The following is a 17,799-nucleotide window of genomic DNA, read 5'->3' as shown; positions in this document are numbered from 1 at the left end:
AAATATCAGAAACCTAACAAACACTTCGTTTCAGTACAGAAGCCAACAAGTGAAACAGGAAGATGTTAGTACCTTGATTAATAGTTAGCTCCTACACAGTGAAAAGAAATACAGAAAGAGAGTGAATTGGGGTTGTTTGGCCTAGCTCTGGGGAGACCTCATTGCAGCCCTCTGGTACCTACAGGCACCTGCAGGAAAGATGGGACTTGTTATTAGAGGCCATAGTAATAAGGTAGAGGATAATGGCTTTAAACTGAAAGAGGGTAGATTTAGGATGGATATTAGGAAGAAATTATTTACTCAGAGGGTAGTGAGTCATTTTAAGAGTCTGCCCAGAGAAAGTGGATGCTCCATCCCTCGAAGTGCTCAAGGCCACGTTGGATGGGGCTTTGGGCAACCTGGTCTGGTGTGGGATGTCCCTGTTTTAAGGTCCCTTCCAACTCAAGCCAGTTTGTGATTATAGGGCAAGTTAGCTCTGTTCAGTGCTTTTGCAGTTCCTGTGAGTCTATGTCTATGTCAAATTAGTGCAATTAAATTTTGCAGGGCCACCATGAAGGTTTCAAAGTATGTAGTGTTACTAAAGATCATGCTTTGCAGTCAGTAAGTTCATGGATGAGTGTATGCTGACACCTTCCCACATTTTCAGGTACTAGAGGAATTCTCATCCCTTTTTCCTTTATTTATTTCTTTACTCTTTACCTTGATTCTCTTCTCATTTGGTAACGTGACATGAGCAAATGCTTTGACTTATAGTATTTCTTTCAACAAAGGCAGTCTCTGGCTTTAGAAAGATGTGGGAATCTCAATTTATCTATGAAGAACACACCAGTAGATCTTGTTTTGGTGTAAGAATATTTAATTTTTGGTTTCTTAGATATTTGAAACTGTACAATAAGTTACCACTTATTCCTGGGCATGTATATTTTATAGGTCAATTTGCACAGGTGTACTTATTAATAAACTCACTTAACTAATTTATATGCATAAGTTTTAACCACTGAGTAATTAGTGAAAGCATTGCCAAGAAACTGGAAATTTGGGAAATGTGTCATTATTTGCATATCAGTATAAAGCAATTACTAAATTAAAGAGTGCACGTTGTGACAAACATGAAGCTCCTTTACTGTTGCTTTGTCAGTGCACATTAACATCAACTTGATGTGAAAGCCTGGCATTCTCTGCATGAACTAAAAATCCTAAGGCAGAAGTACACAATGAATCACCCAGAGTTTGGAGGCTAGCATGCTGAATTGCCTTGGGGTTCAGAGCGAGGGAAGAAAAAACTGATGTAAAAGACCATTGAGAAAACGTATCAGTGGAAAGTAATTAACTCAAGATCCACAATTAGCCTCATGGTCCATACTTAACTGTGTTCCAGGTCTTTCAGCGTTTATTTAATTCTGTTACCCTGTGTTTCAAATAGCTGCAAATGGCTTGGCGGATTTTTCAACCTTTTTAATATTTACAGTTTTTTTCTGAGAAGAAGAATGAGCTCTGAAAGTGATCATGGGTATTTATTTCAGTCTCTCAAATATATCTCTTTCCTATTTACTTCTACAACAGATTCTAATATTATTTCCCTTTCATTTCCTTTAAATATCTTTGTGGTTTGAACCCACATGAAGTACTACAGTATCTGTCCTTCTGCTTTAATTGCTAACTTGCCTAACTAGGCTTAATGAAACGAGAAACAATCAAAACCAGGGATCGTTTTCTCTTTCATTTGGCTAGCAAAGGAGTGTGATAAACGCCCCGGTAATACGGCTGATGATTAAACGGAACAAAAATTGGCATGTGTGTTCAACTGGCGTACCAGAGCTGGGTGCTCGCAGACAAGGAGGTGCAATTTTTTCTCATGATTGTATGGAAAATCTCAATAGTGTTTCATGAAGTTTGCCTTACTGGAATTGTTGCTCTGAATTCAGTGTCCCTCATCTGGCATCTTTCTTGATAGATAACCGGTCCTTCCATTGCGCTGTGGATTCTCCTACAGCATACGTTCTTGCACCCACCTGCTGTGCGGGGTGTCCACGAGTTGATCCCACAGCATCTTTATGGTTCTGTTGCCTTCAGCACGAGTCGTAAAGATCTCCCAGTGCTGAGCCTTTGTGCTGTGATAGGAGGAGGAAGGTTTTAGCATGAAGCCATTTGGAATAAACATCACAATGTTTTTTGGAAAATTAAACTTCGTGATCTCTTAGTCCTCATCTAAAGAATTTGTCAAATGTTTTCAATTTATTAATAATTTGGGACACTTCTCAGTTCTGTTCATTTTGAACTTTTGGGTTCCGTGTTTCAACTCTGTAGCATTCCTTTGTGATTTTAGTCTTTGTTATAGTTGAAGTATCTACCATGGGAACACCACTGAAATCCTTGGAATGAGTTACCCACAACCTGTATGGACAGGTTTGAATTACGTACTCTGTCACTGTTCTTGTGGCTGGATTAGAAACTTAAAAAAAAAAAAAAAAGTTAAACCTGCAATAAGTAATTGTCACAGCGCGCTGGTACAATGCTAATTGGAAGTGACATGTCCAAACTGGCCTCCGTAACATGAAGAAACCTAACAGGTGTGAGGGGTGGATCTTCCCATGGGCCCCGCTGAACTTCTAACAGGGGAAAAATAGTAGAAAAAGTGAAATGAACCTTGAATAAAGCTGTCAGCAGTAATTATCTCAACAACACTTTGTGGGGAGTTAAAATAAGCGTTGCTGATTTATAACCTGAACACACTCCACCCTAGAGATTTTTTTTTCATCCAGTTAGTGTTTAAAATGAAACGTTGAATACCTGTCAAGATTTTTTTTTAGTTGAAGATACGTAATGCAAATGAAGTTATTTTGCAGAGGAAGTTAATTTCGAGGGCTGTCAAATTTTTTAAACATTTCTGTTCCTTTTACTATTTGTACAATAGTTTAATAAACAAAGCTAGAACAAGCTTGACTTGTTTTTCCTAGTTAGTGCTATCTGATGTCAAAAGATGAAGTGGCTAACCTAGAATTTCATCCACTTCTTCGTGGAGAGATAAGAGCTTACCTGATGGAAAGCTTTTGTTGCTATCTACTATATTGAAAAGCAATTTCTTGTTGCCTAGTGTAAACCGAAGGGCTCTCTTCAGTTCTGTGCAGTAAATCTCTGAGCCTCATAATTAATCTCCAAGTACAAATGGCCCTTGTTTCTGTAAATTAGAACAAAACACACCAATAGCAAAAACCCACAACAATTTGATAGATGTTTTAAAAATTTAATGTAACTTCATTTTAAAGAAGAATATTTACTCACTGGTGTGAAAACGCTTGTTTCATGTATACAGTGTATTTCAGTAGGTATGGAAGTACTTTTACAGTCCGCTCCTAATGAAAGAGTACTTAGTAGCTTTGAGAAAAGAGCTTCTCTTTAATTCACAGGAAGCCTTTAATTGCTTGAAGTTTTAAACATCATTTTAAGGCATGGGTATGTATGAATTCTTAGATCCATTTGACTTTTATGAGATTGTGCACTGAAAACAGGATAGCTTATTTGATGCATGGTTGAACAGTGGTAAGTAGTGGGTTTGGAAGCATTGAACACCTGTTTGTTCCCAAGGAATTCAGTGATAGTTTGAGCTCAGGCTGCCCATGTGTTTCTTATAATGCTTGATTAATAATGCTTAGATATCTAGATCTATAGCAACAACAACCTAATGTGAAGGATCTGTCATATCATGGCATCATTTATTTTGAAACCATAGGATTCTGAGTAGTTTTGGAAATAACGTGAGTTGTGAATCCCCCACCTCCTTCCACAGTAGTTTGGTTTCACTTCAAGTTTGAATCTCCAACTAGGAATGAGCTTAGAGCCTTGCAATACTCTCTGGAGAAACCCAAGGAACTGCCAAAGTGTTGCCACACGCCTTTTCCCTGCCTTCAGTATTCGTATTCAGGGATTGTGCTGGCTCTATTTAGAAACCATTATTTTCTTCAACTGTTTGTGTAATGTAAAACTTCAGTTCATACATTTCAAGTGTGGAAGCACAATTTCTGCCAAATGAAAATCTGAAAATCCATTCTGAAATGTCGATCTAGAACAAGAAGTAAGAGAATTTCTCACCACAATTTTGCCTGCCCGGGCTGGAAGGACAAGAAAAGCGTCTTTACAGCAGCCAAGAAAATCTAGAAAGCTGATGAGTTTTGCTGTCATTTTTATTAACTAACTACTCTTTGTACTCTTTGATCCTTAGTGTGCTTAGTTCCAAACTCAGCTAGTGGTATCATACCTGTATAAAGTATAATAGGAAAACTAGCAAGGTAATTAGTGTTCCTCCTCAAACTTCTTGTTCATACAGTTGTTTTGAAAAATGACCAGGCTTTTTCCCTAGCTTCAAGAAAACGTGGAAGGAAATGTAGCACCACTGACATTTACCATTCTTGGGGAATTACCTTATGCTGTTAAAAATATATATGTGTATATCTTGCCAGATAACAGAACAGTAAGTATAATATGAAAACTGGAATCCTTGACAAAGTTTCTCCCTCACCCCTCGGTCCTTACCCCTACTGTTACCCGATAAGGGGAAAAAGGCATTATAGTAATTACTCTGACAAGAAGAAGAATCAAATTATATGGAAATGAAATGTTCACAGTAGAGATTCCTGCCAGTCATTGACTGTTTTGCTGTGGGCATCTCTGTCTCAGGTTATTTTGAATTATTGAGCATGGCGTGTTATGAAATGTACTTGTTCGTGTTTGTTTCTTTATACATTAGCTATATATCACTGAGTAGCTGAAAAAACTAAGCACCTCACATGATGAGCACAGGGAAAATGCTGTCACATGGAGTATTTGAATTGGGGTTAGGTTTTAGTGTAGGCAACAGTGCATTCTTTCACTTTGGATTAAGAATTTCTTATGTGATGTATGTATGTTACAAATATCCACATATGTACTGAAGCCTGATAAGCAGCTTCTAACAGGAGTCCTTATTAGATTGTGACCTCTTGATTTATAAGTATTCCTTCTAGGATATTATTTCCATAGTTGTTAATATATTTTTTTCTAACACAAAAGCATGACTAGCTAATACTAACAAGCTAGTTATGACCAAAGCAGTAACTCGTGACCACAAAGGGCTGTTAGATTGCAGAGTTGGTAGTTGGTACATAATGTAATAATAATAAATAACCAAGAGTAGTTGGAGGTTTGTAACTGTGATAGAATTCCTCATATGTCACCTGCATAATGCTAGTATTTCCAAAGTGAACGAACTGCTTTTGGATTTCAAGATATTTGTGTGACCTCTATTGAAATTTTACTTTGCAGAGTGAGTAGTAGCATCTATGGCTTATTTTTCTGGAGATAATATTTCACTTACTAAGCTGTGTACTGGTTGTACAGTGATAGAAGTGAAGGCATCGTAGATCCTCGGATGATTGCTGAGAAAACAGAGGGCCACTGCAGTTACTGACTTTGATAGGTTGTTTATACAGCTACCACTCCATGTTACAACATGTGCTGACAGATCTAGCTGCACCACAAACAGATATTATGTGGAGCTGATTTTCCTCTTGCACAGCAAGGGGAAAATAGGCATTTCCAGTTTTCACCAGAATCAGTACTGAGAGCATGGGGTGAAATTCTGGAGATGTTTGGATGTGGAGCTTTGAACGTACTGTGTTACAGAAGGGCATGAGGGAAAGGTTCCACCTGGATGGAATGCTTCATCGTCCTGGGCTCTTTGTGACAGGTACAACAAAAGAAATTGGAGATGCCAGTCTAAAAGACTTGGGATTAGGTAATCTGAGTTTTCCTTCATGCCTTTAGATTATAAAAACCAAAAGAGCTAATTATGCACTTCTTATGCTAAGAAATCACACCCACCCCCATTGTATTTTAATATATGTGAGTTTTAATTCTACCTATTCACATCATAGTCCGAAAGAATGTGTTAGAAACCACGTGCCTTCTTGGCAATTACACATGGGGTTGCATCTTTGGGAATGTTTCTTTCTGTGCCTTCTTTCATCCAACTGTGCTAGCAAGTGTAGCTGGAAAGCCAGAACTGCAGTTGTACTATGCTATTTTTCAAGATGCTAGAACTGAATGGTCGTTTTTTAAGACTTTAATTCCTTTTCTCTAATATACTACAAGCTGACCTTAAGTAGGACTGGGAATTAGGTTTCTTTTTGTTTTGCTTTGTTTTTTTTTTTTTTAAGGGAGATTTATGAAGGAGAGTCAAGTATTGGAAAACACGCTTTTTTTGTACACCAGCATTTTGTTTGCCTTCCTTATCTCTGCGTATTAAAGGCCAAAAACAGGGATTATTTTCCTTCACCCCACGAGGAAATCATACTTTTGAAATTCCCCTATTTAGTTGGCTGTTGAAGCAGATCGTATGCAGCCAGAAATAATTCTGCATTTGAATTACAGCTCATTGAATAATTTGACTGATGCATAGCAGTTGGTAGTCCAATAATAGAGAAATAATATTTCTTTTTTATGATCTTTAAAGCTTTTAGATGTGGCAGGTCTTTCCCCGTGTTGTCCTTCTGGAGATGATGTGTTTTGCAGTGATAAGCACTGAGAAGATAATCACAGGCCTAACAGTTACGACTGATGTGCTTCAGGAGCCTGCCTATTTTCCTGCCATAATTTATTTTCTGAAGCTCTGTGAGAGATGAAGATGAGGAAGAAGTTCCCATTCATGTGAGGTGTCCACTTTGGATGTTCAGCAATGTTCTGTTGGGCATCAGAAAGCTCCCAAACCTTCCTTTCTTCATTAGATGTAGTTGCAGTTAGAAGTTCTTCTGAAATGCTGTTATTCTCCATCAGGGTGTGGCTAGATTTGAGGAAGAGCAAATTTACCAAATCCTATTACTTTCCTCATGTGGTAACAGACCTTATAGTTTTTGTATCAGCAGTTTTCTGGTCTTTACTAGCTAAAAATCATCAGCTTACTTGCAAGTTTAGCAGATTCAGTATGCAAGAGCGTGGTAAGCCACCAAAGTTTGCCAAGGAGAAGCAGGTGCCTGCAGCTGTAGTGCTCTGCTGGTGTCACTGCTTCACATTTGTGCTACTGCTTATCTTCCTCCAACCACAGAAGCCTTGGTGGAATAACCCTGCTCTGGAACAGGGATCTCAGTTTGTGCCTTCCTTTGTCATTTCAGAGGTCTGCAAGGTTGAGAATTAAGTTGTGCCAGCAAGCTCTTTTTAGAAGATCGGGAGCATCTAAGATTACAAATTTGCAATTCTTTTCTGAGCATGTAAAGGCGGCACACTGGAAAGTGGAGAGGAAAAAAAAGAAAATACTTTCTATCAAGGAAGAATAACCCATAGTTTAAAGTACCTGGTCTTTCCCTGCACTTGGCAAGTGTTTCTAGGTTGATCTGGAAGATTCTTGGCAAGGAATTCTTTGTGTCCAGGTCAGAAAATACATTTCTTGACTTTATTCCCCAGTTATTAATGCTGGCAATTAATCTTTGCCTGTGTATGTGAGTAGTGCCAGACTGAACAACAGTATCTTTTTCTCCTTTAATGTTTTGTTTATTTCATAATTCTTTTCTAAGTCCTCTATGTTCCACTGTCTGTCCATGTGCACATGAAAGCCCTCCAAGTCACGCCATCATACTTGCATGAAGGTAGTTTTCACGTGGAAAAATAATTCCTGACGTTTTGTACAAATGAGTTCCTGGGTTGAGAATGTGGGTGATCAGGCACTGAGGTCACAAAGCAGCACTTTTAGTTAGTGGATTGTTAGAAGGTTATGGCCATTTGTGTGGGAAGATAGCTGTGACACAACAGTTAGAGTGTGTAATGTGCTGTAGTACTGCCTGGGAGTAAGCAGATGCCGTGTGAAGAAAGAGAAGGTACTCCAAGAGCAGCCTGACACGTGAACATTTGTAGCCCCTGAGACGCCCCAGCTGGGGCTCCCAGTTGGCGGACATTCAACATATTTGAGGTTTGCTATCCACGGCACTGGACTGAGCTGCCTGAAAAGTAATCTTCTGCTTAATATTGATGTTTTTATAATTTCCAAAGTAAAGATTAATCTTTCTGGTGCGGGAGTCTCTTTTGAGAGAGAAGTGTCTCCTTTAGTCCTTTATCTTGGAATAAAGATAACTCAGTTCTGGAGAAATGTTCCTGCTGGCAGATGGCTTCTGAAATGAAAGACAGAGCTTCTGTTTGTCCTAGCCTTTGCCTTGCAAAAACTTCTCAAAAAAGTCAGAAGGAGAGGGTGATTTCTCACACGCACAGAAAAATAACAACAACATTCCAGCAACTGTCTGGGGAGTAGGATGAAATGTGCTCTGATGTTGGACCCCTTCTGCTGTTAGCTCCTTTTTGAGCGACGCTTTGACACTATAATATTGGGTTGCAAATTAGAATTGCAACACCCTGCTATTGGGCCAAGTGATGAAGCAGCACAATAACTGCTTGCTTGATCTTACCATGCTTTCTTTAATGTGTATGTAAAAGATACCAGGAGCCTTCCCAGGCATCTGGCGGAGTATTTGACACCCTGAGATAGGGAACGGTGTGTGGTTAGTGCACGTGTGTGTGACTTACCAGTATTGCCTGTGGTGTGGGAGCTATAGGGCAAAGTTTCGAGTTTCATAACAGTCAGCTTTTGTTTATCATTGAAAACTTTTAAAAATACTAATTAAACCAGTGGGTTATTGCAGAGAATACAGTTCTTATGCTCCTGTCACAGGAGTTTCATGAGTAATTGGTCTTGACCTGTATGTCGTCTTTAATATTTCACTTGCTCTGGAATATTATTACTCACTTCCTTTAAGATGATAGCTTGGCTTTTTATGCAGCTAAACTTCTGTTTAACCTTGCTGTGAGATTATGACAGTAGGCTAGTTCAGACAGGTTAACATTCATTTGGTAACCAGCCTGCTTAATCAGCCTGCCGCAAATTAGATCTTTGGGAGTTCTAGCGGACAAGTGATAAAGTCATTCTGAATTATGTATAAAAACAAATGGAGTATCTCCAGTGCTCGTGGCAGTAAATGAAGTTTAAGGCTTATGATTTATTCTTGGGTTTTTGTTAAGGGTGATTGAAATGTAATTTACCTTAAGGTTTTTACAGTCTAATTAGGAGGGTGCTGTAGTTCTGAAATGCAGAGCGTAAGTCACCCTTCCTCTGCCCCTCTGAAACGGCAGTAATTCCGAGTGGATCTAGAAAATCTTTTTCTGTCCTTTAGTTATTTTTTTTCTGAAGGATCCATTAGCTAGAAGCAATGTTTTGAAGGCACAACCAGAACTGTCTTTCTACGAGTCACTGAGAATCAAATGTTTTGTCAGGTTCAGATTCCACAAAAAATAGGATTTGTTGCTGAAATGGATTAGCTATATTAACTTAAGAGCTATTCGCATTGAAAGTTTACCCCACATGTTATCAGGGTAGGGCTTAGGTGCTCTTGAGAATCCTCTCTGGTCATCAGACCCACAGCAAGGGGGCTGGTGGGCTTTCCAGAAGAGAGCACCAGGCTGTGTCCACTGCCTATCAACAGTAGGCTAAAGTGCTGTTTCTGCTGGCACTAATGCACATCTATTGTGTCTATACTGACACAATTTCGTAAGTGTTACTGGTTTTGTGTCTGTTCTTCTTTATATGAGAAATCTGGCTTCATGTTTGTTTGTTTGTTTTTTTCCAGTTAATCAAATTGATTTTTTTTTTTTCCAAGATGACTCGTTTTCATTTCATTGAATCAGTGCCTGTCATTGTTTCAGGTTTGACAGATACTGTTCTGTTCTGACTTAGGAAAAAGGAACGATTTTTTTCCTTGTTCCTTTAGGAAAAGGAACAGTTTTGAGTCTGCAGTTTCATTTAGTTTGTTTTGAATCTTTATGCATACATAACTTTAAAACTGTTTTGTTATAAAATGTGCAGATAGTACTGTCAACTGTCCTTTTCCCATTAAGCACCTTTGCTTGCTGTCCATGCAGCAGTTCCTCAAGATTTTATATAGCTGATGTAAGAGCAGCAACAAAACCCTGCAAATCCTGAAGTTTTATTTAGCAGCTTCATCTGCAGGTGAAAATGTGTCTTAGAGCTCCACACCTAGCAGAAATACTGCAGTATGTTCGTGGTCTCTGTACAATAATAGTTATTTCTTTCAATGTTGTTATGCAATGTTAACAAACAAACAAAAAACCACCACACACACACAAAAAAAATCCCCTCTCAGCTGAGTCTGTAGCTCTAATACATGTTTGTTGCTTTTTTTGTAGATGACTCTAGCTGTATCAGGAGTGAGCTTTCCTTGCCATCGACTTACAGTTGGAAGAAGATCTTCACCTGTACAAACAAGGGAACAGTCAGAGGAGGTAAGAACGTCTTAACTTGAAAGTACGCTCTAGGAAGAAAGTAGAGCTGAAGTAGATTGTGTCTGGATATGAGAAGTTAGTGGTTGATTTAGTGTTTCTTTCTCACTCTTACTTGTGCAGTTAAACCACCTGTAGTACCTTTAGATGGGAAAAAAGAATACTAACCTGAGAGAAAATAGACTTAACTCTTCTCAACATTTTGTGTGCAGTTCCAACTCCTTTGTTAGAATAATGCGTTTTCTCACATAATGCTCTGTCAACAATACCTCTGGTGAAAATTAAATCTTATTTACAAAAAGCAGTCTGATAATGTTGTGTAAGATAGGAAACTAAAATAGTATATCAAATGTTTCATAGAAACATGGAAGTATATTTCAGTATTTGCATTGAATTTCACTGAAGATGATGTCTGTAATAGACATTGATGGTGGATTTTGACTTTTGTTGCTAAACAGCAATGCACTGATGTTCACATGGTTAGTGACAGCGATGGAGATGACTTTGAAGATGCTACAGAGTTTGGAGTTGATGATGGAGAAATGTTTGGAGTAGCATCATCTGCCTTGAGGAAATCGCCAATGAGTAAGAGTTGAAAGTTAATTGCTGATTAACTGGTAATTCTGCAGCACTAGTGAATGCAGAGAGGTGCCGTGGATCTGCACAGTAAGAAACAAGAAATGTTTTTTCAATAGGGCCATTAGAATTGTGCCAGTCTCATGTCTGTTGGATGTGTTAAATGAAAATACTAAAAACGTAATTGGCAGCAATGAACATATCTTCTTGTGGAGGAAGTTTCTTCTTAACCTCGTTACTTTAGCTCGTAGCTGAATTATGATGACTTGTGAGAAATGGTGATATATATACCTAATATACCTGCAGAGACTTAGATTGAACTCTTTTGAGCATTCTGCAGATTTTAGTTTTGGCATCTTATGGGGATAAATATTTTTGACTGAATACATTTAATAGGTTTTTCAGTGATTATTTGTCTTCAGATTATGAATAGGATTGAGCAGAAACAGTCACCTACTTCCTATACGCTATCTGCATATACTCGATTTTTTTAGGCCTCCATTGGTATTATTACCTTGAATGTTTTTGATAGCAGATTTCTGACACTGTAGTAACACATGAAACTTTTTCACATTATGCTTAGAAAGTTCTTTTTTAAAGAAGAAGAAAGTCACCAGAAATGCCATGAGTCAAGGCTTTCAAGTCAGTCTTTTCATTTTAATGTATTAAAGTAAGTCCAGAATGTTAACTCTGAACAAGTGATGTATCACATTACACTGGACCTGAAGATTTTACTGTTTGGAAAGGCTGAATATATTCATGAGAGTGTCTGGAAATTCCATGTCTTTCCAGAGGTTCGTAGTCTTTCATGAAATTTATACGGTCTCTCAGTAACCTCTTCAGTAAGCCGTCAACATAAAAAATCCATGAAGCAAAGTGAGTGTGCATATTAAAGTCTGTTTCCATAAGGTTGCATTCAATCCTTTTAATCTTTTTTTTTTTTTTAAGTGCCAGAAAATGCTGAAAATGAAGGAGATGCCTTATTGCAATTTACAGCAGAGTTTTCTTCAAGGTAAACTTAACCTTATAATAGCATAATTCTTGTTACAAGCAGAGTAAACTTTTTAAATAATGAAAATAAAAATAAACCATATGTAGATATTTTCTTACATAATCACAGACATTTGAGCATCCATATCTAATTTTAATTTAAGGTTAACTTTGAACTGTTTCCAAAATAGGCTATTTCTTGGTCTAAGTCAGAGTGACAGATTCTTGCCTTATTTAATTTGCCATCAATTAATATCATTAGTTAGTTATGTAGATGTCTAGAGGAATGATAAAGAATCTGATTATGTATTCTAATTTAATATGCAAAACCAAAAAGACTAAAGCTGATTAGTAATGATGAGTTTCTACAAAGCTGCTGTAGTTTTATCATCAATGAAATGGCAATATAAATCATTGCTTTTAATAATAAAAAAGCTTCTTTCTTAAAAAAAACTTTGTATCACTAAATTTTGAATTGTTAAACAATTACCATATTTAATAAACAAAAGGAGAGGTTGCAACCTAATATTCTACAAACTAATGTGAAGTTCATATGCCTTCTGTTTTGACTCCTATATGATGAATGGTTGTTTTATATAAATGAGATGAATGAATGTGTACTTAAAGAACAGATTTCAATTGGCCTTTAAGAATATAATGGAGAATTAAGTTATCACTGAAAAAATGCATGGGACTTTGGGTGTCTATGCATATAAGCAGAAAATTCTTGTATTTGTAAGGCAGCCCTTAGTTATTTGAAGCTTTTGAGTGTTGATGGGCAGATGGCCTATAAAGGAGAGAGGGGAAATGTTTAGAAGTATCGTACTTCATCCTTCTAATGGTTTAGCCAATGCACTGTAGTTACAGAATATATGAAGAGGCAGAATGTTGAAATTATTGTCATAACTTTTATTAATGGAAAATTCTGTCTCAAATAGATACGGTGATTGCCATCCTGTTTATTTTATTGGATCATTAGAGGCTGCTTTTCAAGAAGCCTTCTATGGGAAAGCTAGAGATGTAAGTGTGTACTAAAGTTACTTGATTTAATTTAGGAGAAAAATGGAGATCACTGCAGATGTTTTATCTTTATCTTAAGAAGGTAAACTATTTTGGAGAATCTTGCTTATATTGTTTGTGAAGAGTTATATATATAATCTTCTTTGTGAAGATTGACCAAAATATTAACTCCGATTGTTATTGAAAGTGCACTGAATACCTCATGCTTTGTGATTATTTGGCTGTATTTTTATTGGAGTCCTTTAGTGATTGTAGTGATCAGTTACTGTGGGCGTAGGGGTTTCTCTCTCTTTTCTAATTCTCTGCCTTTTCCTTTTTGTGTCCTCACGTAACATTGGCTGGGAATCTTTTGTTTGACAAGTTCAACGCAGCACACTGGTAACTCCCTTGAAGGATGGCTAATGAAATTGTAAATTTAAAGTGAAAGGTTTTTGAAATACACTCCTTTCTTTCTTTTTTCTTTTGTACAGCCTTTATCTGCCAAGTGAATTCCAGTGCTCAGCATTGGTTATTTAGGTTTTCTGTCCAACCAACCAGACGTCTCAAGTTTCTGTTATTCTATGCACACTTGTAAAATCAGTATTTTAATAAAATTAGAATGGGAACAGTTTATTTAAGTTTTGGTGACTTGAATTCGCTAAGGAGAAACCCAAAGCCCTGCGTAATCAATCGTAGATAAAGCTAAAACACAAACATGAAGGTTATGCTGTTTCAATTTATTTTTTGTCGTCCTGATAGATATTTAATTTTAAAACGAAGTATGTTTGGGCTCCCTGAGGTTATTCATCTTGGAAGGAGCAGCTCTGTTGTGTTAGGGGATGTTACGATAAGCATGCCCTGTGTAGCTTAAATTAACACTAACTTGGCATGTTGTGGACACCATTTTCTCACACTCTAAATTTAGCGAATGCTTTCCTGTCCTTATCTGAATTTTGGAACATAAATGTACACACAATAACTCAGTGGTAAAGTGTTAATTTTTATCTCGTTAAATGTGTAACTCGTTAGGAACTTTCATAAATATCTTATAGCTACAAATGTGATATTAATGCAGTGCAGTAATTTAAGTACGAAGTACTTCATACACTACTTACATGGCACATCTGAAATTCACGTCACCTCTCACTTCTAGTACTTTTTATGTATTTGGACTAGATGCTCATCAGAATAAAGTGATGCAATTAGAGAAGTATTGTTTTCTAGAAATGTTTCTCGCAAATATTGCCTGAATTTTTAGAAGCCTTTAACCCCTCTCCCCATCAGCCCTGTGAAATGTCATTGTTTTGATTGTAACATTCTGATTTAAAGCACAGATATGAGAAGGGATATACCCCATTTATTTTTACTGAGTTTGTCCCATTACAAAGAAGTATTTTCAGTACTGCCTTGTGGAGTTCTTAAGTGAGGAAAGGGACATGCCTTATTGTATATTTTTACAATTGCCTTTCTTAATGGAATAGTTATATCAGTATATGAAAAAGCTTAAGAGAAGATAAGACTGAGCGTCTTGTCTTCTAGTTTATACTATGGAGGACACTTAATTTTACCAGGGCAACAGATGAGCTTCAGGCACCAACATTCTTCACTTGAAGTGAGAAATTGAGTTCCAAGAGTAAATAAAAACAAGATTGAACGTTTAAATCCTCTGCTAGGCTTTTTGAACTTATATACTCATTAAATGTTTATTGGAGTGGTGGGATTACCAAGGATTTGGGTAGCTTCATCAACTGGTATATACTTAATCACTAAGTAAAACACTACATTTGATAGAGTGTTTCTCACGATGCCACACTCAATCCATCTTAATGAAAACCGCTTCAAACTGATTTAATTTGAGAGCACTTGGCAGCCTGAGTGCTCAGAGATCTCAGCCCTTTCGTGACAAAATCTCCGTGCTGTCCAGAAGGTGCACTCTGCAGTTGAGGTGCATTTAAACAGCCATCTTAATGTGCGTTCTTAATGTGCGTTGTGGATACTTTTTCTCTCCAAAATGCTCCATTACACGTGAGGTGAAAGGCTTTTTTTGGGGAACATTTCAGTTTGAGTTATTTTAAGAAAATCAGTTTATGTCAGAACATGTATTTTTAAACACAGATTGTGTTAAAATTGTTTCACAAGAAATAGATCTTGTGATGAGATCTACTGTGTGAATAGATCTTGATGGGATGAGATTTATAATGGATAATTTTAAACAAGATGTTTGCAGGAGGTTTCTTTACAAGTGAAAGCAGTTATGGGTGCTTTGTATTCTTAAAGCATTAGGATTTTATCTTAACTTACAGTTGTATTCTTATTAATACAAGATCTTGATCTCGCTATTGAGTCTCACTAAGCTATTTACTTGGATGATACTGAAGTATTTTTTTATATTGAATTTTGTTTACCTTTTCATTTTATAGGTGGTTGCTACTCTTTTGAGAAAGGATAAAGACATCTGCTTTGCCTTTTCAGTAGCTCTTATATTTATATACCTCTGTCAGATCACCTCCTGCCCCTTTCTCAACCTTTCTGTCCACTGACTTTTAATAAATATGTGAAACATCTCTCTTAGCACAGATTGGTATTCTCACCTCACTATATGTACTCCTGCATACTGAAAATGAACCGTGTTTTTCTTCTCTTTGAATTCTGTCTTCTAGGTTCAATTTAGTGGCGGAACCATTCCTCTCACATATGAGTACTTAATTTCCTGAATACCTAGAAGAAAGTATGCTCTTTCTGTGATTGGACGTGTTCAAATAAAGCCTTTTTTTCCTTTCTTTTTTTCATCTTCTATTTTATTTTGGTTTTAGTTTAGATATTCCTTCATATGGAGTTTTCTGCAGTATAATTTTTATCTGTGGTATTCAAAAAGATGTCCCTCATTATTTCAGCTAATGAAGTGCATGCTTACCATTAGGACCCTTGAAGTAGCCCCTCCTGAGGTTGTCTATTCTAAGGAAGCACCAGCCTCTGCGCTTAAAATCCATTCATACTTTCCAGTCTAGCCTGGTGTATTTGTTAGCAGTTCTGTCCTTTCATCCTTAAGTTAATTCTGAATTTGTGGATAATTACCATTTAGAAATTTTTGCTACAGCATACCAGCTTTGTAATCTCATTGTGTGCCTGCACACCCTTTATTCTGCTTCATTGTTAGTATCAGAAAGGTCAGTGCTGGGAATGGATATCTCTTCAGTACTCTTGATATTCAACCTTTATTGAAATTGTCTGCCACACTTTACATTTTCTCCTCTTTCGAAGTTTACAATTTGTAGTTCATATTTAAATTTGTTTTTAATTACTGCTTATTCTTTGCGTTATGTAAGCTATCACTACAAGTTCAATTGATTGAAACAGAACAGTGTAATAGGATTAAATAGTTGGAATGTGAAAGTAGACTAAATCAGGCCTGAAATAAAACACACCTTTACCTGGGAGAGTGGTTAGCCACCTGAACAGCTTTCTCTGTTTAATGTGGGTTTTTCTTTACTGATGGTTTTACTGAACAATAGAAAATTAAATTTGGAACTTATTTAGGGATGTCCTATGCCGTGTATAATGCAAAAGACAAGATCAATAGACTAGAGGGACCATCGCAGTAGGAACATGCAGGGGTACAGTTTAGCTCTGATTGTCTTTACAGCACTAAAAGCTGGCTTCAGCAGGTTCTGTTCTGTTATGTGTGATACGGAGACAAGACTTGCCATAAATAAGTCTCTGTCTGTCTGATTCATGCTTTGATCCTTTCTCAAAGTAGAGTACGTTCTAAGGTGTATTGCCTTGACATTGCAGAAGGTGCATTTTGCTTAGGTAAAAAACTGGCCTTTGATAAAGTAGTGTTGCCCAGGAAAGCTGATTATGTGATCTCCAAGATCACCTTACGTAGGGGAATCGTCTGTACACTTGGGAGGCTTAAAGATGTGCAGATATGTTCATTATTATACTACATATAATCTGGAGGAAACTGTGGTTTTGCTGACCCTTATGACAGTACTGCTGAAAAATAAATCTCTTGATGGCTTAACTCTTAAAGTCCATCAGATATTTTGTACATAAAACCTTTTCAGTATGCCACACCTGAGGACTAACAATAACTTTTCACCATGGGGAAAAAAACTGTGTTCTGTATGTAACCCACAAGTCCCTGTATTTTTGAGAAACCCAACACAGAGCAGACTGATGCTGCATTAATAGGCTTCTTTCCTGGAAGTCAGGACTGTCCAACAGTTTAGTAAGCCCATTTTATTTGTATTGACTAACAAATTCCCTACATTAGTCACCTTAAAATCTTAGAATTTACTCTGATTTTTTTTTTCAAGAGTCGACAAAAATCTCCTTACAAATATTTATTATCATGGGTTAAAAAGAAGAGCCTTCCTCCCCTTCCAAAAATCAATTCCAAGCCTTTTGCAATAATACATTTTCCAAGAACAAAATACCTTCCACTGAGATTTTTCACAATGATGTTTCAGTGCTCTGTTCCTCCTGCTCCCACCTTTCATTGGTCTTAGCACTGTGCTTGTGCAAAAAGCCTGAACTTTTTGGACACATTGTCAGACACGAGTACAGTCTTTATATGTGATGGAGTTTCGTCTTTGCCTGACAAGGCTTACTGATGTAACACAAATTACATTCACTTGTAAAGTAGATCAGTGTAAACATCTATTGTGAATGTGCCTGTTTTGTTTACTAAAATTTGTCCCTAAATCTTTGAACCTAAAACTGTACATATTTTGAAACATTCAGTTGTAGGGAATCTCATATTTAACAGTTTCATGGGGTTGTTTCTTTGGAACTAAAAGTGTTTCTCAAGAGCCTTTTTTTCCACCCGCTCCCCGTGAAAAGAGGAGAGCAAAGCCATCCGCTTACCACAAAGCAGTGCCACCACAAAGGAAAGATTAAGGGTTTAGAGAGAGGTCAATATGG

At 37.1% G+C, this 17,799-nt stretch overlaps 1 protein-coding gene across 5 annotated transcripts in view; it reads left to right on the top strand.

The window, feature by feature from the left end:
- FAF1 (Fas associated factor 1) overlaps nt 1-17,799 on the top strand; it is a 145,110-nt gene that overhangs the window by 85,134 nt on the left and 42,177 nt on the right. For all 5 annotated transcript variants that reach the window (XM_040704871.2, XM_040704872.2, XM_015291225.4 and 2 more), the window contains 4 exons: nt 10,216-10,311; nt 10,767-10,893; nt 11,833-11,896; nt 12,813-12,894. In XM_040704871.2, the coding sequence (XP_040560805.1) occupies nt 10,216-10,311; nt 10,767-10,893; nt 11,833-11,896; nt 12,813-12,894 (369 nt within the window). The remainder of the gene's footprint in view (nt 1-10,215; nt 10,312-10,766; nt 10,894-11,832; nt 11,897-12,812; nt 12,895-17,799) is intronic.

The sequence above is a fragment of the Gallus gallus genome, chromosome 8 (assembly GCF_016699485.2).
Source record: "Gallus gallus isolate bGalGal1 chromosome 8, bGalGal1.mat.broiler.GRCg7b, whole genome shotgun sequence".
NCBI lineage: Eukaryota > Metazoa > Chordata > Aves > Galliformes > Phasianidae > Gallus > Gallus gallus.
Note: the sequence above shows the minus strand (reverse complement) of the source record. Positions and strands in the feature narration are given on the sequence as shown.